This window comes from Centrocercus urophasianus, unplaced genomic scaffold (assembly GCF_019232065.1).
Source record: "Centrocercus urophasianus isolate 14NV4802_14NV808 unplaced genomic scaffold, USGS_Curo_1.0 seq_12, whole genome shotgun sequence".
Classification (NCBI taxonomy): Eukaryota; Metazoa; Chordata; class Aves; order Galliformes; family Phasianidae; genus Centrocercus; species Centrocercus urophasianus.
This window is the reverse complement of record NW_024884364.1, coordinates 3,452,948-3,474,865: the sequence shown is the minus strand read 5'-3', so window position 1 is coordinate 3,474,865 and position 21,918 is coordinate 3,452,948. Positions and strand designations below refer to the sequence as shown.

At 44.7% G+C, this 21,918-nt stretch overlaps 1 protein-coding gene across 1 annotated transcript; it reads left to right on the top strand.

The window, feature by feature from the left end:
- Positions 1-50: 50 nt before the first annotated feature.
- WDR3 (WD repeat domain 3) lies at positions 51-21,311 on the top strand. Its single transcript, XM_042809886.1, has 26 exons — positions 51-221; positions 770-979; positions 1,558-1,676; positions 3,228-3,306; positions 3,656-3,751; positions 4,216-4,326; positions 5,345-5,446; positions 5,561-5,658; positions 6,570-6,668; positions 7,006-7,236; positions 7,528-7,621; positions 8,307-8,408; positions 10,823-10,908; positions 11,319-11,454; positions 12,148-12,204; positions 13,072-13,172; positions 13,659-13,770; positions 13,883-14,017; positions 15,556-15,606; positions 16,189-16,254; positions 16,685-16,777; positions 17,309-17,356; positions 18,713-18,756; positions 19,216-19,344; positions 19,850-19,943; positions 20,531-21,311. Exons 1-26 carry the CDS (start codon positions 51-53, stop codon positions 20,684-20,686), a joined length of 2,820 nt encoding a protein of 939 aa, XP_042665820.1. The 3' UTR covers positions 20,687-21,311.
- Positions 21,312-21,918: the final 607 nt, after the last annotated feature.

The following is a 21,918-nucleotide window of genomic DNA, read 5'->3' as shown; positions in this document are numbered from 1 at the left end:
GGCTCTGACGCACCTCCGGTGCCGGCCGTGGGGCGCGGGCACGTGCGGCCATGGGGCTGACCAAGCAGTACCTGCGCTACGCGCCCGCCGCGCTCTTCGGGGTGGTGGGCAGCGCCAAGGGCAATGCCGCCTTCGTGACGCTGCGAGGCGAGCGGGGCCGCTGCGTGGCCGTGCCGGCCTGCGAGCACGTCTTCGTGTGGGACGCGCGGAAAGGAGAGAAGGTGAGCGGGTGCGGGGCGGACGGCACGGCCTTAAGAATATTGAAAGTGCTTGTTTGGGAGTTCAGTGCGGGAGCAGAATGCATTCCTTTGGTTTGTTTGTCCCGCGTGTGCTCAGCGCAGAGCAGAGGAGCTGAGGGGAGGCCTGATGGCGGCTGCAGCTCCTCACAGGGAGCGGAGGGGCAGCGCTGAGCTCTGCTCTGTGTGACAGCGACAGGGCCCGAGGGAACGGCGTGGAGCTGTCAGGGGAGGGCAGCTGGGGGTCAGGGTCTTCACCATAGGGCACTGGGCATGGAATGGGCTGCCCGGGGTAGTGGGCACAGTACTGAGTGTCAGAGTGCAAGGAGCGTTTGGACACCATTCTCAGACAGGGTTTAAATTTTGGTTGGTACTCTGTGGAGCCAGGATTTGAGCTCCCTTATCAGACCATTAACAGACCCTTCCAACTTGGGATATTCTCTTGTTCTGTTTTTTCTTTTGTGTATATGGCTCTGACGTATCATTTACCAACGTTTTTTGTTTTTTTTTTTTTTGTCTCCTAAAAATCACAGGTCCTTATCCTTAAAGGTTCCAAGCATGAAGTCAGTTTCCTCCGCCCTTCTCCTGATGGGTTGCACCTGGCTGTTGGCTATGAAGATGGCTCGATCCGTATCTTCAGCCTCCTGAGCGGGGAAGCGAGCGTCGCTTTCAATGGGCACAAGGCTGCGGTCACAGCACTGCAGTATGACCAGCTGGGGGGCAGGCTGGTGTCTGGCTCAAAGGTGAGCTCTGCACATCAGGAGGACAAGCCCTCACACAAAAGGCAAAAGAGGTGATCTGTTGGGAAAGTTGACCTGGGCTAAAATGTTCGGTATTTTAAGGGGGTGATGTGGCATCTGCCTGTAGCAGGGGATGGCCCTGGGTAATCTGACCTAGTACCAGATCTGGGGGTTGGTGGCCCTGCTGGAACTTGATGATCCTTGGGGTCTCTTCCAACCCAAGCCATTATATAATTCTACGATGCTGTGATGGCACTGAATGGATTTGGAGCTGCAATAGTGTTAGGGAGTTTGAGGCTGGGAGAATCTTGGGTTCAGAAGAAGGGAGAGTACTAGCAGAGCTACTGAAGGTGAAGAAGATTGTGAGGTCAGGAGTAGTGAAAGTGACCCAAGCCAGGACAGAGGTGCATCTATTGGTCTGAATGCTCATCGATGGAGGGGCTGTCATTTATGTTCATCATCCTTAACATTCCAGTTCAGAGTGAGAAAGCTTGATTTTAAGTAGTCCCTTCAGTCTCTTAGCAGATGTAGGCATTTTGTAGAGAGAAATCAGTTCCTTGGTGACACTTTATCTGTTCCAGGATACAGATGTCATTGTGTGGGATGTCATCAATGAGAGCGGTTTGTACCGGCTGAAAGGACACAAGGATGCTGTCACTCAAGTCCTTTTCTTGAAGGAGAAGAACCTGCTGGTCACCAGGTAAGTCAGGCTGAGTGTAGCAGTAAATTAGAAAAATAATCACTTTTACTTGCTATTCATATGTTCTAGGTGCTGTAGCCATTTGTATTTGTTTTCTAGAAACACAGCTTTTTCTGTGCTTTAACTGCTCAAAAAAGATGAGATTTTTTTGCATCATAGAATGGTTTGGGTTAGAAAGAAATTTAAAGACCACCTAGTTAAACCTCCTGCCATAGGCAGGAACACTTTGTACTAGATCAGGTTACTCAAAGTATGAGACCTGTATGAGTACCTGGTGTAGGGAACCTGCTTTGGCAGGGGGGTTGGACTCGATGATCTCTTGAGGTCCCTTCCAACCCCTACAATTCTGTGATTCTGTGATTATATTGTGATGAAGAAATGAGTTCACAAACATTCCAGCATGTCCACGCATTTTGTGAATCTGATGCCTGAATTCCAGGTATGTTAAGCAGAAGACAAATGGCAGATTCTGGAAAGTAACATTTGAAAAAGATTTTAACTTACTTAGAATTATCATAACAATGAATAGTAATAATTTGTTCATTTTGCATACCACCATTTTTTGATAAATAAGTAATTAAGTAGTCTTATCTTCTGTATGTGTAACTTGTGCAGCAGCGTCACAGAAAAATGGCTTCCTAATAGGTAATAATTAAATGGATTAATTAAACTCAGTGTTTTACTGAGTTGGTTTTTAGTTAAACATCAGCAAGATGATTGTGTGCCTTCAATAATAATCAGTTGACAAAAGATACTTTTGCTCAAATATCAGTCACTAATGTTTGTATTTGCTGTCACCTAATAGGTGCACTCAATCAGTTCAGTGTAAAATTAGAACAAGTTCCTTGTGTGTCCTTTTTTTGCTTTTTTGCAAAAGAAATATATTTTGTTATTTTAGCAGATGATGCTGGTTTGCTGATACAATTTCGAATCTTGTCTTTGAGGATGCAAAAATAGTTACTTTTTTTTTTGTTTGTTAATCTTTTAGCATAAGAAGCTTACTACAGTTCTCTATATGCAGAAGTTTTTGTTGGATTTTCACCTGTACAATTTACCTTAGACTGCTGTGTAGCAAAAGGCATGGATTGACAATAAGTATCACCTGTAGTGATTTTTCTTTTTTCCCAAGTAAGCTTAGTAATGGGAAAAAAAAAATTTGTATTTTAATTTATTAGCAAAAAAATTGGCTCTAGCAAAGTTATGAAAAATAGAAAAGTATTAATTGCTGTAGGGTGAAGAGAAGCAGTCTACATAAATGTTCAAATTACTTTTCTCTGGTGTGCTTCTAGCATTACTGTAGCATAATGTAGCCACAAGCAAGAGCTTTCAAGGCCGCTTAATCATACAGGAGCCCTGAGGAACTAAAACAGCTGTAATTCTCCATTGGGAAAAGCAACTCAAAGTGAAGGCGGCTGCTTTTGTTGTAGGCTGGCCAGTGATACATTGCAACATGTTTAAGGTTTTGTATTTCTTCAGCTTTTCTCAGCTTATGTAATACCACGTGCTCTAGCAATCTTTCTTCATGACCTGGGGTTTTTGTTTTTGTTCCAGTGGCAAAGACACGTTGGTGAAATGGTGGGACCTGGATACCCAGCATTGCTTCAAAACTCTAGTTGGACACCGTACTGAGGTAAAGAGGAAGTGCAGAGAACCATAGGGATGGAAGGATTTTGCATTGCAAGTCATGGCTCACCTTGTGCATTTTTTTGCTCTAAGGGATTGTAAACTGGAACTGTGATGTATTTTTGGTGGTTATTCAGCTTTAGGGAAAAGGAAATGAGAGACTTCCAAACTATCTGAGAACTGTTATCAACATACAGGGGTGACAGTTCAAAAATGGGTATCCCTACAGAGGAGATCCCAGTTAGATCCAGACTTCTCTGGGTTCCCATTTAAATAAATCAATTAAGGATGCTCTGGTATTGTTATGATATTCAAAGAAGTCACAAACCAGCTCTTCTCATTGTGCTTTTGAGCAGATTTGGGGGATGGCTTTGCTATCTGAAGAGAAACGTCTGATCACTGGGACTGCTGACAGTGAACTGAGAGTTTGGGATATCACTTACATCCAGGAGGTAAGACATCCTCTCTGTAGCCCCTTGTGCTCTTGCCCAGGTGCTTATCTTTGGACAAAAATGGGTCTGAAACGTGTTAAATCTGGTTGCTGTTTTGGGAAACAGAACTGAAGTGGTGTCTTTGTTGTCTGGGGGGTCCAGAAGCTGCTCTTGAGTTAGACTTTTGATGTCTTCTGTATTTTGAGTTTGCATGTGATGCTGCAAGAACTTCTAGAACAAACTTTCTAGAGTGTGATCTTCTGGCCATCTGGATTACAGCTGGAGAAGACAGTTTAGTGGGATGAGGAGGGCAGGACATGGAGCATTCTGTGCTTACAGGCATACTGTAGGCCACTGTTGTTGCCATATGTACTAACTACTTGTTGCTCCAGGGAGATGAAGCATGAATAAATTCAGAGATGGGAACTGATACGCCTTAGTTCTTGTGGTTTAAGTTATTTCTTATGGATTTTGTCTGCGAACAGCTAGAAGACCCTGATGAGCCAGAGTCCAAGAAAAGCAAAGGATCTTCACCAGAAGCAGGAAAAGACAGTGAAGAGGATGAGACACTAGAGCTGGATGAGAGTCCTGAGGAGGTAAGCTCATTTTTTCATGCTGTCTAGGTTGGTGTATATAGTATTCACATGGTGCTGCTTGCAGGGCCAACAGGAGTTTGAGAAATGCTGATAGGTTGGTTGTCTGTGTTGAGTTTATACACCAAGTGTCATATTTGGCCTGTTAGGGAAAATGTGTGAATTCTTGTATTACTTGGTAATTTCTTCTCCAGCAGTAGTTGCTGCCCTCATCTACTTGCAGAACATGAGAAGTGTTTGTGTCAAAGCTCATACCAATTTCTCTGCCCTCTGTTTGGAGAAGGAGGGACTAGCAAGTGTTTGAAGGCTCAGTGCTAACAGCTCTTTCATTTAACAGCATGGGAATGAAATAGTTAGTAGGTACTTGGCAGCTGCTGAGCTTAGTGCTCTCATTCAGTTTTGCATGTCAGTAAGTGGAAGCATAGAAACATGGGGTCAGAGTGGCAGGATCACAAACTAGCGTCAGATGGGATTGTTCAAAGCCATGCCCACTTGTGCTGCTGGTGGAGACTTTGAGTCTCTTTCTGGGGGAAGTTTGTTGGATTTTTGTCTGACTTCAGACTGCTTGTGGTATAGTAGGTAGTGAGCCTTGTTAAAGACTTCTACCTCTTCTCAAAAGACTTTTCTCCTTTTAATCACCAATTTTAGAGTCCTTTGCCTGTCCTTTGTCTCTTTTGCATCTTCTGGCAGAGAAGGTGTGCTCTGCTGCCTTTGCAGCATGGAAATTCAGCTTAATTTCTTAAATGACTCTGGTTTGTCAGTGAAATCAAGTTATTCTTCTGCTGAGGTTGTCAACTTTATTCTTCTGCTGAGGTTGCATTTTACTTGAAAATAAAGGAGATAATCTGCAACTCACACGTGTTTTTTGTCTCTGGATTATCCTTGCTATGTTGTTCTACCAGGACCTTGTAGGTTCATTCCCCTGTCTCTATCTCCTGACGTCCCTTCGAAGCAGTTTTCTCAGTGTGCCTGGGAAGATCACGTGGCCTTCCAGACCAGGGTTCTTTTTCTTTTCCTGTAGCGTCTCCTGAAGTGCAGTAAAGCTGGATCCATCATGCGGGAAGGGAGAGATCGAGTAGTTACTCTTGCCACGGACCGAATGGGCAAGATTTTGGCCTGCCATGTAAGTAATGGGGAAGCTCTGCTGCTGAGTTACAGAGGAGGCTCTTGCAGCCCTTGGGCCTTGTAAGTGCCAGCTAAGGCTTTGCATGTGTGTGACTGTTTGCTCTATCTCTAGGGGACTGATGCTGTTCTAGAAGTATTCTCTGTCCTTTCTGAAGAGGAAATAAAGAAAAAATTGGAAAAGAAAATGAAGAAAGCAAAGAAAAAAGCCAAGTAAGCAATCTTCTGGGTGTATGAGGGCACTGTCTGTGTCCAGAAAACTGTTATCCCCTTAAGTAGCATGACACAATGGTTGAACTCCAAGCTACTGGTCGTTCTGTCTGTGCCAGCTGTTGCATTTTAGGGGCACTGTTCTTGTGAATCCTTGGCACTTGTCTAAGCAACATTTATTTACTACCAGAGACTTTCCTTCTGAGTATTTCCCCTCCAAAAAAAGGTAATGTGTGGAAGGAAATAGGCAGAAAATGTTCTTTTCTCACTTTCACCTGACGTTCATGTTTGCACTGCTTACTGTGTCAAATAAAATGTCTGTTAGGATATACTGGAATGAGAGTTTCATATGAGCAGTCAGAGTGACCCTGATACCTCATCTCCTGTTGTACAGCAGGCAGAGATACAGATCAGAGCTTTATGAAAGGCTACTTTGTGTTAAATGTCTGAGTATCTTGGTACTTAATGACTGCTTCACAGTAGCCATTGAGGGAACTCTGGCTCCACTATAGAAGCTGAAGCACAGAGCAGATAGATACGTTTGAAGTTACTTTTTGGCAATGAACATGGACTTTCTGGGAATGGTATGAAATGAGCAGAAACTGATGTCAGTCAAACATAGCTTGCTGTTGTCTGTTTTGTATCCATCTTTGTAATGTGCCTCGTTAAGTGTTTTGGCTGTATCCCAGAGGATGCTGCCTTTTTTGGTACAGTTTGTCTCCTTAGCATGTGTAACGGCCTGAACTTAGCTGTCTTGCTCTGTTCTTAAAAAAACAATTAATGCTACTGGATAACAGGGCAGTTGTTTTCAGTGAGCTTAGTGGTTTCCTTGCACTATTCTCAGTCCCTTTGTCTTAGTTTGGCTTGTCTGTGCTGAGTTACCTGACTCCCCCTCCATTATTTGATGTTTCTAGGCAGAAATCTGAAGAAGATGAGCATAAAGGAAATGTGGAGCTGAGCCTGCAGGAGGAGATCCAGCGGGTCACTAACATCAGAGCTTCTGCAAAAATCAAGTAAGTTGAAAATCTTGCTGACAAGGCTGGGCTGTGGTTGTAAAGCTGCTTGGGAAGAGCTTTGCACAGCTCATCATGGAGGAGGTGGAAGAAGCTTCCCCCTCATTATCTGTTCAACTTGGAGCTAAGTGGAGGGCTACCATGGTCTGCCAGTCCATTCGCACTGACCCAAATGGTGACCTCCTTGCAGTCTTCTGTTGCTTAGCTTGCACTTGTTCATAGCATGCACTCTGTCCACTTTCTTCTTTCTCAGTTCTTGATACTTGATTCCTCCTACATGTTGTCTTATGGCTCCTGTGTACATCTGTGTGTACATCTAATTTGTCTTATCAAACAGGTCATTTGACATGATTCTCTCTCCAAAAGAAGAGCTGAAGATTGTGTTGCTGCTCCAGAACAACATCATTGAGTTACACACCGTGAACCTGTCAGCACAGGTCCCGCAGGCTGTCCGTGCATCCAGGATAACCATTGGAGGCCATCGCAGTGATGTCAGGACATTAGCTTTTAGCTCTGATAATATTGCTGTTCTTTCAGGAGCTGCAGAGTCTGTAAAGATTTGGAATAGGTATGCTGTGCAATCGTTTTCAGTCCCCTCTACCCTGTGCATGTTAGTCTCGTGGAACCTATGAATGCTGGGTTTGGAGATCCAGTGATAAGGAAGAGGGAATGATGGAGAAATATAAAATAGAGTATTGCTTCCTTTATTAAGTAAAAGAAGTAGACAGAATAGCATGGTAATACAGTATCTTCTGGGCCCAGCCAAAAAGAAGGGTATTGGGAGAGGCAGCTCTGGAGCATGTCTCACTCAGCAGACCAGATTTTGTGTGAAAAGAGCTTTTGAACTCTTTGTCCACAGATCAACTTTGCAGTGTATCCGAACGATGGACTGTGAGTACGCGCTGTGCTCGCTCTTTGTCCCGGGAGATCGGCAGGTCATCGTTGGCACCAAGGTAAAAAGTGTCCCCTCTGCACTCCTGATTCAACCTAAGTCTAGGAGTATGTTCTGAAAATGTCATTAAGGCAGCCTTAATGAAAATGTATAACATTTTCTGGAGTATTCTGTTTTAGATGTAAAAACCCTTGTGGCAGTTAGTCTGTTCTGTTCCCTGAGTCTTTATGTAGTTCCTATGGCTTGAGCTGGGCAGCTGAGGAGAGTTTTGGGAACTCCCTGATCTCCATCAGGAGTTTGGCTATCTGTGTGTAACAGTGATGTGATGAAGTTCAGGAGATGGGTAGCAGGTGTGTTAGGAGCTATCATAGCCTGTTCAGAAGTGACTGCATAGCTCAGAGAGCTCAAATGGAGCAAGAACTCTTTTGCCAGTAAGGTGCTACTGTGACTCCTCCTGTGTGTTGTGGAGCCTGGGAATATTTGTTCTGAGCTCTCCTCTACATTTGGAGCCTTGTTTTTCCATTAATACATGGCTGTTTTGTCACTGCTGGGGTCTCACCTCTGGTAGCTCAGACCTTTTGTCTCTGCTTTGAGCAGTTTTAATCTTTTCCATTTCTGGAGACCTCTCTAAGAGGTCAGGCTCAGGACTGTTTGCACATCTGATTAATGCTCTGTAAGTTGTTCCTGAGGTATATTGTGAAGTTGGAGGGTCTGATTTGTCCTCTGTGATGCGTCTTTATCCCCAGACAGGGAAGCTGCAGCTGTATGACCTGGCTTCTGGGAGTCTGATGGAGACGCTTAATGCCCATGGTGGGGCTGTGTGGTCCATTGCTCTTTCACCAGACCAGGTAACTCAGCCTGCCTTGTAAGCATCATCTGTTCCATGCCTTTTTGTGTAGCTCCTTCCTGTAGTGTTATATTTCTGCTACTGGTGTGAGCATGGGAATGTCATGGGAGGTGAAGGATGCAGCTGGTACCATCTAAGAACTTGAACTGCAGATATAGATGGAGTTTGAAATATCTCTCTGGTCTTGAGTGGCACATCACGGCGAGTCTTCATGGTGAGGTGGGCCATCCTCATTGCCTCACCTGGTTTGTGTATGACTGAGAACTTTGACTTCCCCAGCAAGCTGTGTGTGTGCAGCAGGGTGTGTGTTATTGATGTGTTCCAGCTGTGGAGAACTTCAACCCTTTGTATCTGCTGTGGGGGACTGTAAGAAAGAAGGGGATAGACTCTTCAGTAGGGTCTGTTGTCATGGAACAAGGGGAAATGGTTTCAAACTAAAGGTGGAGAGATTTAGACTGGATAAAAAGAAAAGCTGTTTTTCACTAGTATCCTCTGTGTTAAACTTTCTGCTTCTTTGTAGTTTCTGCTTGCTGAGCTTTAACTCCCAGCTGTTGGACTTTCTAGCATATTCATTTGCTGTTTAAAAAATCCTGTTAACACAGTGCTGTTTTTTCCTCTGTGTTGCACTCTTGCCAAGTGACCATATTACCCATTTATCTGATGATTCTTAGGCTAGACTTTTCCTGTCTGTTCCTGTAGGATGTGTTTTCCAGGCTTTTAATCATTCTTGTGGTACTTCTTATGCTACTGCAATCTTTTCTGTGCTGGTGGCCCTAGGATCTGAATGCATGGTGTGGTAGAAAGTTATACCAGTGCCAAATGCATGAGTTAGCTCCTTTTGAAGGACTTACTTAGCTCATTTGACCTCTCGCAGTGAGAATGTGTTGTTAGGTAATAATCCACCATGTTCCTTAAAGCCAATTTGGGGCACTGCATTGCAGTAGATGTGTATGTTGAGTTTAGATCCTTGCTTCCCTACACGTATATCAGTGTCTGAAGGAAGGGTGCACAGAAGACAGAGGCAGGCTCTTCTAAGAGGCAGTGAATACAAACTGCAACACAGGAGGTTTTTTCTAAACATCAGGAAGCACTTCTTCATCGTTTTGGTGCCAAAGCTCTGGAAAAGGTTGCCCAGAGGGGTGTGGAGTCTCCTTGTTGGAAGTCTTCAAAAGCTGACTGACTGTTAGTGGTCTTGGGCAACCTGCTCTGGTGTTCCTGCTTGAGCACAGGAATGGAGCAGGTGGACCCAGAGGACCCTGCCAACTCAACCATGCTGTGATTCTATGAACTGCAGCATTACTCCCAAGGAAAAGGGTCATTTCCATCATATTATTTTTCCCTAAGCTTGTTTAAATTGAATTTGTTTTAATTTTAAAATTTAATTTTACTTCCTTTGTTTGCTGAAATTGCAAGTGCCTGTTACTTCTGTTGAGTAAGCTCACAACTAACAGGCCTGCCTGCTTACTCTGTCTGAATTCTGATGTTTTATTGGTTTCTTCCTGAATCTTCCCTCATATTTCCAAACTTATTGAGCATCAATATTGATGATTTAGAGAGTACCTAGTTCTGCTCCATAAAAATTTTAGATTTGGTGAATGTGAAACCATTGATTTATAATAATCTGACACAAGCTTTTTACAGTCTTGTGAGTTTTTGCAGTCTTGTACTATGATTATGGTGCATGGCTTTTCCCTGAGCACAACAGATGAAAAATATTAAGCAGCAAGGATCAAAAAGTGTGTGGATTTAGTAAACATCTCTTACAGCCATCTCTAGAAATGGTCTGTGTGGTTTTGTTTTTTCTAGTATTTTTCTCTATTGCCAGAATTCAGGTTCATGTAGATTTGTACCAATGTTCACTTTTCTTCTCTTTGTTTATTATGCTTTTCTTCATATTCTTAAGCTAGAAGTTGCAGTGTTGCTTTTAGTGGAATCAAAACCACAGCAAGTAATGACCTGCTTGTGATTCATTTACTCAGCAAATTAAAACATATGGGACAGTTTTTACCCTTGTTTTTAATGTGAAAGTGTTTTCTTCTTCCTTTAGAAGGCTGTGCTTGTGATGATGATGAGGTGTTTGTGACTTGAGAACAGTGAGTGTCAGCTCATTCCCAAAATGCACTTCATTACCTACAGCTGAGATGACTTTCAGTTCCAAAGTTTTAGTCCATGTCTTGTTTTACATTTGCAGTTGTTGCCTCAGACCTGCCAGAGCTCCTGAAATTGTTCTTGCTTGGCCAGTTGGTAATGAGTGTTCCAACCAGAGCAAGTGCTCCTGGTTGCGTCCTCTTAATCATAAAAGCTGTGGGAATGTGAGGCCTTTTTCAAAAACCTGATGTGTTGGCAGTTCATGTCTGTAGCATATCTGTGTTACAGTGGAACTGATTTCATAATAACTTTGTTTTTCCCCTGCAGCGTGGTTTTGTGACAGGAGGTGCTGATAAATGTGTCAAATTCTGGGATTTTGAGCTTGTGAAGGATGAGAGCAGCATTCAGAAAAGGTGAGAAAATAAACCATTGACAGAGTTAAACTGCAGTATTTATTCTCTTTGATGGATGGTTTGGCTTTTGCTGTGCACCACAAGAAGGGCCAATGACTTGTGCATGGAACGTGTGGTGAAGAGTGTCAGTGCAGAGCTTTGTGGAGGTCTGAGTTTATGTGAGGTCCCCTGCTTGCATTCAGTGTAGCCTCTAATCACAAGTTGTACATCTAGCAGTGAACTCTGTCAGCCTGCAACGTCGTGCTCATTTCCAATCCTGTCTTGTTCAAGTCCTAATGAGGAGCAAGATGCTTCGTGTTAGGATTAGCCTGCTTTCCCAGGGTGCAATGTGGGAATTGTATCCATGCCTTTTTTCAACTTGTTCCTTTGGATATGAGTTTTTTGGCTTTTTTTCTTCCTCTTGTTGCCAGGCTGTCCATGAAACAGGTGCGCATCTTGCAGCTGGATGAAGATGTTCTGTGTGTGCGGTACAGCCCCAACCAGAAATTGCTAGCTGTGTCTTTGCTGGATTGCACTGTGAAAGTTTTCTACACTGACACGCTCAAGGTACGTGACTGTATGGGCTGTGAGGCACTGATAATTGTAGCTTGGAAGATGAGGAGTATGTTGGAAAAATGCCCATTTATTGTAGGATCCCAATAATGATCAAAGAGAGACTTTGCATCCCACTTCTTGTGCTTGCTGACAGAATACTGACAGAACCGTGGCTTTCTCATGCTGGGGAGAAAGTATGTTTTATCTGGAAAGGATTGTGAACCTGCATATGGCAAGGTCGCTCAAACTCTGCAGGCAGGATGGTATGCCAGAGCCATGTAGAATTGTAAGGATAGAGTGAATTGGTGTTGCATGTGGCTCTTCAGTTGAGCATAGCACAGGCAAAACCTGGGGAAGGAAAATCTTCCTTGTACAGTTTGAGGCAGTATGGTGGCTTTGTGATTTGTGTGTTAGCGCATGAGCATGAGGGAAATGACAAAAGCAAAGACCAGCAATGATAGATATGCAAAGTGAAACAGATAAACTCCACAGGTGGTGTTGGTCAGAACCAGTTAGCTTAGCTTGGTTGGGTTCTTTTATCTTCATCATCACAGTTCTGCCAGCGTGGCCATGCTGCTACCTGTACTCAGGGCAAGAGTGGTGCTGGATGGGCTTCCTGAGGAAGAGCAGAGCTAGCCTGGAGCCTGGCATTTTCACATGCATGCACCCAGCATGTCTAACTGAGACATCCTTTTTTCGCTTCAGTTTTTCCTGTCTCTGTATGGACACAAGCTGCCAGTGCTGTGCATGGACATCTCCTATGTAAGTATCATTACAGTTGTGCATCTGCTGCAAGTGGGGTTGTGGTGATGACTGTGAGCCTCTGCTGGCAGCAGTGCCTCTGGGGCAATGCTCTCCTGATGCCTCTCTGCTCCTGACATAGTCAGCAGTTTCTTGATATGACACAGCAAGCTCCTCCTCATCATACAGTCCTGCACACACTGAGGAAGGTGGAGCAGCGATTATTATAGAACTGAACAGAGCATTATGTAAGGAGTAGAAACTAAAGTGCTGCTGTGATTCCCAAGGCTCATCTTAAGAGGTACAACACACTCACTGCTGAAGTTACTAGCTGTCTTTGTGGGGTCTGAATTCTTTGATAGTGAGAGCAGTGAAGAGTGCTGAGATGGAGCAACTTCTTCATGTCTGTTCGTTCTTGGGCCACGATAGCCTTGCAGTGAAGCTCTTTGAATTACAAAAATGTTAAGCTTTAGCTATGATTTTAAGTGTTTGTAAAGGTTCAGAAAAGAGTCAGGGTGCTTTCTGGGGTCTCTACTACAGGTATGCGCCTTGCTAAGGAGAGAAGAGGTGGAGGGATCAGAATCACAGAATCACAGAACGGCCAGTGTTGGAAGGGGACCTCAAGGATCATAAATCACCAACCTCCCCATTTAATACTAGACCAGGTTGCCCAGGGTCCCATCCAACCTGGCCTTGAACACCTCCAGGGACGGGGCCTCCACAACCTCTCTGGGCAGCCTGTTCCAGCACCTCACCACTCTCATAGTAAAGAACTTGATCAGGAGGGCGTATTTCAGGAGCCAATGCCTAGGCACTGCTTAGTCCATTGATAATTCCTGATATGGCTGCCAGCCAGCTGCCCACACCATTCTCTGCATTTCTCTGTAGGATGGGACTCTGATTGCAACTGGGTCTGCGGACAGAAATGTGAAGATTTGGGGCATGGATTTTGGGGACTGTCACCGCTCTCTCTTTGCCCATGATGACAGGTTGGTCAAATCCCACAGCATCTTTGGGCTGTGGGCTGCTTTGTTGTTTGAGGGGCTGTGATCCAGAAGTGAGCTTTTTGTCCTGTGTAGTGAGGAGAAGCCACCAGAAGTGTCCCCCAGGTGGGTGAATTTGAGCCTTTACTAGGTTTGCTGCAAGGTCTGTTGTATTAGCACCAAATTTGTGAGCTCAGCTTCCCACGGAGAGTCCAAGGCAGTGGGACACAAGCACAAAGGTGGTTAGGGCTGTCTGGTAGCTGCTGAGATCACAGGGTTCTTGTGCCAATCCTCACTGGCTGCATTGGATGCTCTGCCCTCTGGCAGCAGATGGTGCTGTTTGTCCCAGGCCAGAATTTGTGTGGTCTGGTGTCAGAAGGCATTTCCCAGAGGTAAGTGGTGATGAGGGCTACAGGGTTTTGGGATACATTGCTGTCTCCTATACACGTGTGTTTTGAGATCCCTTTCTCTCCTGCTTTTTTACCTTCCCAGTGTGATGTATCTCCAGTTTGTGGCCAAATCCCATCTTTTCTTCACCGCTGGGAAGGATAACAAGATTAAGCAGTGGGATGCGGATAAATTTGAGCACATCCAGACACTGGAGGTAGGAAGTTTTGGAGGCTCTTGAAATGAAGCACTATCTTTGTGTGAGCGGCACTTTCCTCAGGAGCTGGGAGATGTGTTGTTTGTGTCTTACCTTTTTTCTGTACTTGCAGGGGCATCACCAGGAGGTGTGGTGCTTGGCACTCAGTCCCAATGGAGACTATGTAGTGTCAGCATCCCATGACAAGTCCCTGCGCCTCTGGGAGAGGACGAGAGAGCCACTTATCTTGGAAGAGGAGAGGGAGATGGTGAGTTGCGTTCTTTTTCCCAAAGACAGCTCCCAGATTTCTTTTTGGCCCATCAGACAGGTTCCTCATTTTTCACTGTGGCAGAGTCTGGCTCCACGCTTGGTAGGCTTCCTTATCACTAACCACAGCCTGGTGCTGAGATGCCTGGGTTGACTGCCATCTTCTGCATGGCTGCACTGTTGCCTTAAGCTGTCTGGAGACAGCACCACAGGTATTGCTTGTGCTCTTCTGCCTATACTGCATTGCAGGTGCCTGGCTAATTTGCTCTCTATTCTGTGCTTCTGTCCTACTTCCCAGACTTCTGTGGTTGTGATTTTCTACAGTTTTGTTGGCTATAGTCAACAAGCTTCTCTTACTCTCTTGTGCTCACTTCAGTAGAAGTGTTTTGGGCACAGTTCAGCAAGTGGCTGTTGTAGGGTGATGGAAAGCACCGTTCTTGTTGAATGCAGCTTGTTTTCTTTTCCCCCTTTCCAAGCATGAGTAGTCCGTTCTGTTTCGCTAGCAGGCCCTGAAGCTCAGGGATGCTGCCAGAAGCCCTTTCCATTCCTTTTGAACCTGTGTGAGGAGCCATGCTCACAGAAGGACTCTAGTGGGAGGGAAATTCTGGGGTCTGTAGTCCAACCCCCTGTTCACAGTGCGCAAACCCTAAAACTCTGTCATATTGCCCTGACACTTACTTGGGGACTCAAGAACATCTCCAAGGAAGGAAGTTTTCCAGATTGAGCACTTGTTCCAGTGTTGGACCACCGTGGGGCAGGGGAAACATTTTCACACATTTCTAGTGGGAAATTAGCCTGGGGCAGTTTGTAACTCTTATTTTTACTGTATCCCACAGAGGAGTCTGGCTCTGTATCCCACTCTTTTAGAAGTTCTCAAGCCTCAGTGAGGGAAGGACGCAGATACAGAAGCAGAAATGTTTAAGAAATGTGCAATAAACTCTTCTTCTCCTGGCCTGTTTGCAAAGAGATTCATAGGCAGCATCTTAATGTGGTGACTGGCATGCTGTGAATGGTGGTACTAACAGGAAAGACAGAGTTCCTTTTCTAGATAAGATAAGCATGTTCTGGGTCAAGTTTGAATAACAAAATGGGCAGGAATATACCAGTAGTGAATTACATATTGATGGAGCCCTATGAACATGAGAGATGGTGGGCAGGAGGCTCTTTCCTCTCGCAGGCTAGGACAACCCTGGAAATTTCCTGAGCATGTTTCTTTTGTGCTTCACGCCAAGTGGAAAGTCTGGTGTTGAATTGCTGGTGTCTTAGTCCCAGCCTGATGGGCTGTCTGCAGGCTGTTCCTGCATCTAATTTGGAGACCTTGATTTCTTTCAGTCTTTTCAACCCAAGTTCTCTGTCGGGTGGGAATGAGGGACAAGCAGATTTTGCACTGGCATTGTTGATCTCTGTGCATCAGTCCTGGTTTTTGCACAAGGCTGCAAGAAGCTGCAGGCTCTGTTGCACTACCAGTCTGGAAGAAACTTGTGCGCTTGCTAGCTGCCTGCTCACCAGTGTTAATACATTGTGTTCTCTTCACTGTAGCAACGAGAAGCTGAATATGAAGAAAGTGTGGCAAAAGAAGAGCAACCTGTGGTGAGTGTCAGTCTGTCTGACTGTACAGAGCTCCTTCCTAAGTCTAGAATTTCTGTAAGAGACACAGAAGAAATGTCCAGAGGACTGGTGATTCTGTTGCATTGAGAATTTGCATGCAGGAAAATTTCCTAGGACTCTGATACTGGCTCAGACAATTTCGGGAGTGTGTGGAGCTGGCCAAACTGCCATACAGGGCTGTAGATACTGAATATCTCCCCTGCTGTCATCCGCACAGGCCCCAGAGCTGCCTTCAGGCAGCTACTTTCAGGTCTGCATGATGCAGGGTGGGTGGAAAAGCCTGATTCCCTTCTGCACAGACATTGGGGTTGTGTTGTTGACAGTTCTGGCTCTGAGCAGATCACTCAGCCTCTGTTGGTCAGGTGAGACCTCCCAGTGTTCTGAGTTGGCACAGTGCCTTTGGTCCTGAGCAAAAGCTGTGCACTTGAAGACCTGTATTTCTTCAGACAAATGGCAAGCTTAAGGAACGGGGCTGATGTTTTGTGATAAGATGCAGGGGGTGCCTCTGTGTGTGTATCTGGTGCTCAGCAGCTGCAGGAGAGAACTGCAAACTCTGTTTTGTAGGTGGCTGGAGAGACCCAAGAAGAGACGGGACTGGCAGGGAAGAAGACTATTGAAACCATCAAAGCGGTAAGACTGCATGGGTCACCCACCACTGCTTTGTGCCTTATCAATTTCTTAGAGTGGGGGTGTCACAGGGTCAGAGTATCTGTCTGAAGGGGAGTAATCTGTGCTGTTCCATAAGTGCAGCAGCTCTGAGGAGTTGTTCTGTGAGATATAAAGCTGCAGAATCAACTCTGCCTCTAAGACCAGTCTGTCCTCTGGAGAGCTGAAGCTGCAGCAGAGTGCACCTTGGGCAGCTGGGGAATGTGGATGGTGCTTGACTCCTTCAGGGCATGACTGATGTGATCAGAGGAGTAGCATGGTATGGAATAGAAGTTACTTTCTGAGAAGGATGTCCTGGGATGCTTCAAGTTAGCCCCTTGGCTTCCCCCTGTGTTTGTCCAGTTGGACATGAACTGTGCTTTGTGACTGATGGTTCTGTTCCTGTGCTGCACAGGCTGAACGGATCATGGAAGCTATTGAGCTGTATAGAGAAGAGATGGCAAAATTGAAGGAGCACAAGGCCATATGTAAAGCTGCTGGAAAAGAGGTAAATGACTAAGAAAAGTACCATTCCCAAGGTATGTGGGTGTATCTTTCCAACTTTAGCTTCTTGGTGGAAAGGCTCAGCATGCAGATAAAGGCAGGACAGCTGGGAGGAGCAGAGATTTGGTGAAATCTTATAGAGGACAGATGGCAGTGTACCCTGAGGCATGGTTAGTGGTGTGTTCTGAGGATTTTTATGTTGAAAGTCACAGTAGAATGTAAGTAAGATCTGTGTTGCTGACCATGCTCCCATTACACTGCCTATTCTTTGCCTTAATCTTAACACTCATGCTAAACAAGGGTCTGTTATGTATGTGACAATAAGAAGTGGAATAAAATTCGTACATATTTTGAGTTATTCATACATATCTGAGAACTAGCTTGTCCAGCAGTTGCAAGTGAGGCCTTCAGTGAGGTTCTGAAGAGGGAAGACCTTGGATAAAAACTGTCTTCTACTGTGGGTTGTTTTGCACTGTGAATATGTGTTTTTCACTCTGAATAACCTGCCTCATCCTAACTTGTTCTGTGTCTCCAGGTTCCCTTTCCTTCCAATCCCATTCTCCGTGCCTATGGAAATATTACAGTAAGTAGAAAGCTCTGGCCTTGGGTCATGTGCTACCATCAACTGGAATGAGGCTGTTTGATTTGCTGGCTGAGCCAGAACACTGGATTGCTATGGGAAGACAGGATTTATGCAAAGTGAACATAATATATGTTTTTACTTGCTTTCGTATGAGCATAATAAAAGTAAAGCAGCCAAACATAACCCTGATGGTAGTCTTGACCATATCATGTAGAGTTACAGAAAGCTACAGGAAGCTAGTTAAAATCTTCCTATGCATGTTTCTGGCAAGAGGTTGTGGTTGCCATGCTATAGAATATTCAGGGGAGCTGTGCCATCAGATACAAAATACCTGAGCCTCCAGTGGAATGGGTAATTGAGAACTACTGTCATTGTGCACCCCTGGCCACTTGACATCTGTAAACACTTAGCCAGAACCATTCTCCCCCTTCCTCTGTAAATACAGGCATATTTAACTGCAAAGTAAATAGATTTAACAGGGGTGAGTGAAATTCTGTGGCGTGGTAGTAGCAACTTTTTTGCTTTGTACAGAGAAGGTTCTTGAGGAACACCCAAGTGTCGGTGCTGGGTAAAAACACTGACAAGTTAAGACACATTCTGTTATGTGATGAGCTGACCATGGTGAGCATTTACAATGTAAAATCATGAACAAAAGTACTTCATCCCATGAGAGTCTATCATCATCTTTTTGGGACAGGCTTTGCATGTGGGACGCTTGACCCAGTGTATCAACTGTATTGCTTTGACTCAAGGAGCAGGAGGTGGAGGCACTTGGAAGCTTTCTGACCTGAAATCAATTAGGCAGGGCAATGCCGTGCAAGGCATTGTGTTGCAATTGACCAGGTTTATTTTTAGGGAACTGGTACAGCTTTTACTGAGCCCATTTCTTTCCATATAGAATTTACATTCTTTTACATCCTGTCCCTTTCTCTCTGACTACAGTTGTAGTCAATTATATGTTGCATACACTGAAAAGAAGTGAATGAGATCCTATGACCGAGTATTGAGACACTTCTCTTTGGCACTTGGCAGCTCTGCATTTGCTGAATACTTTAAGCAGGAGATGAGTTTGTGTAAAGTTTTGTATATATTGTCTGTTTTTATATAATTTTTTTCCCCAATGTATCTTCACCAGTTTGGTGTATTTCGAGAAGGATGGGTTTCTCTTTTATGGTCAAGACTGGTAGTTGGTTGGAACTGAAGGGGTTTCTTTTTTGTTTGTTACGTTCAGATGGATCTATCCATCTCACAAGATGTGATTGCATGTTTTTAACTGGGCAAAATGAACCTCAAAGGCACATGTTTGTCTTGGAATGTTTCTTGATGTGCAGAGCTGTTGTCTTTCCTCTGTTCCAGCCTTCTGAGTATGTGCTAGAAGTTTTCAAGAAGGTCAAGTCAAGGTGAGTCCCAAGAGCCTTATTGCTGAACAGGCTTGTGCTAAAGAATTGGATCTCTGAGTTGGTTGGGGTCCTGTGTTGGACTTCTGTGCTGAGTGGGTGGTGTTGAAGAGTGGAAGTTACTCTCTGGCAGCCTTTTTTTGGAACTGGGGAGTGGGAATTTGTCCATGAGGAGTATTCAGCAAAGCTTGTATATGGGTGTTGGCTGCCTGGAGATGTATGTGTATGTGAAGAGGAAATTGGGGATGCCGAGGATGGAATGCTGTGCCTCCTCTTTGTGTCAGAAGATGCCTGCTGCTGAGGCCCTGGGCTGTGCTTTGTGCTTTGTGGGCAGGCACAGACCAGCAGTGGGGAGCATTCAGCACAGCTTTTCTGTCAGAAGCTTCCCACATGGAAGCATTTCTTGCTCATCTATAGCTCTGCAGTAGCTGAGACTATTGTTACCATCCCTTTGCTTCTTAGTGAGCTGGAAGAGTCTCTCCTTGTGCTGCCCTTCTCCTATGTCCCTGACCTACTCAGACTCTTCAATGAACATATTCACTTGGGTGCAGAAATTGAACTCCTGTGCCGTGCTCTCCTCTTCCTGCTCAAGTAAGTCTTCCAGTTGCCCAGACAGGGCTGCTGGTCTAAGTTCAGCTGTCATTACTGTCCAGATCATGAATGCTAGGAAGGCTCTGGTTAGCAGTGGGTTTGCCTGTTCCTCAGGGCCTGTCCATACTGTGTTGTCATGAACTCTCTTTGTGCCACTTACATGAAAAGAAAGGTGCTCATTCCTCTTGTGAGGCAGTGCCTTGGGACAGCACAAGAGCTGGGGAATATAATCTCTCTCTTGAAGCTTGAAGACTATGTGATGCGCTGTGAACATGTGCAGCTTAAGTGTGGGGGGAAGATTTGGACTTTTAAAGTTTCTGGCTCTGAAGCTCCTGGAAAGCCACCTTAGGAATAAAGGTGTGGTCTCTTGGGAATTAAGATGTGGGAAATGAGGAATTACTGCATCCCTCAGCTGCAGCTGGTCATCTGGGAGTGGGCTAAACAGGATGCAGGGTGCTGACATGCCTCTGTTGATGTCAGTTGCTGGTCCTGTGTTTGTTCCCAGGATACATTTTGGGCAGATAACAAGCAACCAGATGCTGGTGACAGTGATAGAAAATTTGAAGAAAACCACCATCTCCAGAGTCAGTGAGGCCCGGGTGAGTGTTGCTACCTCTCCTCCAGAGTCTGGAATAGCAGTATTGGCCAATGTCTGGAAGCATTTGCAGTCAAGTAGGAAAGCTGCTTGGGGGTCTAGAGCCCATTTTCATCTTCTTCCTGTGAAAACAGGCTACGTTTTCCTGATGTGATACTATGCAGTAATGATCCTATGTGCACTGTTCCTCCCCCTTCCTTCTCTGGTTTTTTGTTGATGCATGTAATCGTGCTTCGGTTCTCTATGTGGGAAGTAAATAAACTCTATTTGTCTTCTTGTGGGCTACAAATCTTTTAAGTACCTTTCCCAGGAACGTCTTCAGATGGTTGTCAACAACTTGTTTTTTTTTTTTAGGAAATAGTGGATTATAGCTATTTTTAACAAAAATGTTGGGAAAAGAGTGCAGGTTGTTCACCTGCTCAGATGAAATTTACATTTAAGTATTGCTGCCTTAATTAGCTGTGGGGGATTGTCTTGCTTTCATCATCCCTCAGTAGAGAGAGGCCAGAGTATCAGCAGTTTCCAGGCAGCTTGTACCTCCCAACAAGCTGGAGATGTGCCCAACAGCATGGTGCTTGTCTGTCTCAACAGGATGTGCTGGGATTCAACATGGCAGGGCTCCAGTACCTCAAGAGAGAGATTGAAGCTAAGGATGAGGTCATGTTTTTTGCTGATGCTACAGACCGTTTCGAGGAGAAGAAGAGGAAGAGGAAGAAGAAAGAGAAAATGATTCTTGCAGTGGTTTAGCATTCGCTGCCCGGAACAACGGGATGACATCAAGTAACCTCTGTGCTGGCCATGGACCTATTCTTGTGGCTGAACATCTCTGTGATATTTGGTGACTGAAGCAAAGCCTGTCCCTTCTTCCTGTGGGATAGCCAGCCCTGCCTGGCTGGAGCTGCCAGCACAGGTTGATCGTCTCTACCTAGTGAGATGAGCTGTCTGTGCTCTGCTCTGTATGTCTCCATTTCAGTTGTTTCTGAGGTGGCTGTCAAAGATCAATGCCTTTCCTCTACCGAAATGCCTGGCAGAATTGGAGTTGGTTTCTTCTCCAAAAGAGATCAGCCTGCTGGCAGTGTGCTAACTGAATGGGGTGAATCAGCACATGGACTGCTTGTCAGACTTTGCCCTGTCTGTAGGAGGCAGCTGGCAACATTCTGTGCTGCTTTGACACTTACTGATGGTTTGTGGAAGTGCTTAGAGGCTGTGGGCAAGGCTTTGAGACTTCAGAAGTCATCTCCAGCCATTAATTTTTCAATGGAATGGAGGAAACACTGTACTCTATTAAATAATGTTTATATATGCTTTATCAAACAACTTTGTCCATGGAATTTTGTCCTGATATTTTTCTAGTAAATCTTTGATTGTCTCATTCTGTTTTACTGGTTCTTAATTTTTTTTTCCCAGAAAGTAAAATTGTGGGAGAAAATTAAAGGGCTGCAGTGAAGGATTGTGCTCTTCTAAACAACTGGCAGATGAAGCATGAGAAGTGTGGGCTTATTTGTATTGTATCTGCTCCTATATATTGGAAATTGCACAGAATTGTTGCAGGACAAGTCATACTTGTCCTGTATCAGATAAAAATGATTTAAGTGGGCAGGCCTCTGCTCCTGTTGATCAGTAATCAGTTTTTCATGTATGCTGCCTTTTTATCCCAGTGATCAGGTTTGGTAGATGTAGGGGCTGCTTCTGGGGCACTTTGTCCTAAAAAATAGTATTACTTTTAGACTGAGAGGTCTGACTCAGAAAGAAGATCAGCTTTGAGAACCTAACATGAACTTCATCTGAATTTTTAATTGCATCCAAGTTGTTATTGACTGTCCAGTCTTTGACTTATGTTCTCTATAGTAGTGAAAGCTGTTGTTTAATCTCCAGTCATAATCTTCTCAGTCACTGTAAAGTGTTGAAAGTCGTCTCCGTGTACTAGAGAAAACTCCCTATTTCTTAGGATGTTAGGTACTGGAAAAAGGATGAAGCAC

Bases quoted from the DNA above. Each gene is read 5' to 3' on its own strand.
- WDR3 (XM_042809886.1), top strand. From the start codon at position 51: ATGGGGCTGACCAAGCAGTACCTGCGCTACGCGCCCGCCGCGCTCTTC. The intron at 7,622-8,306 runs GTAAAAAGTGTC...CTTTATCCCCAG, and splicing joins AGGTCATCGTTGGCACCAAG to ACAGGGAAGCTGCAGCTGTA. The intron at 11,455-12,147 runs GTACGTGACTGT...TTTTCGCTTCAG, and splicing joins TCTACACTGACACGCTCAAG to TTTTTCCTGTCTCTGTATGG.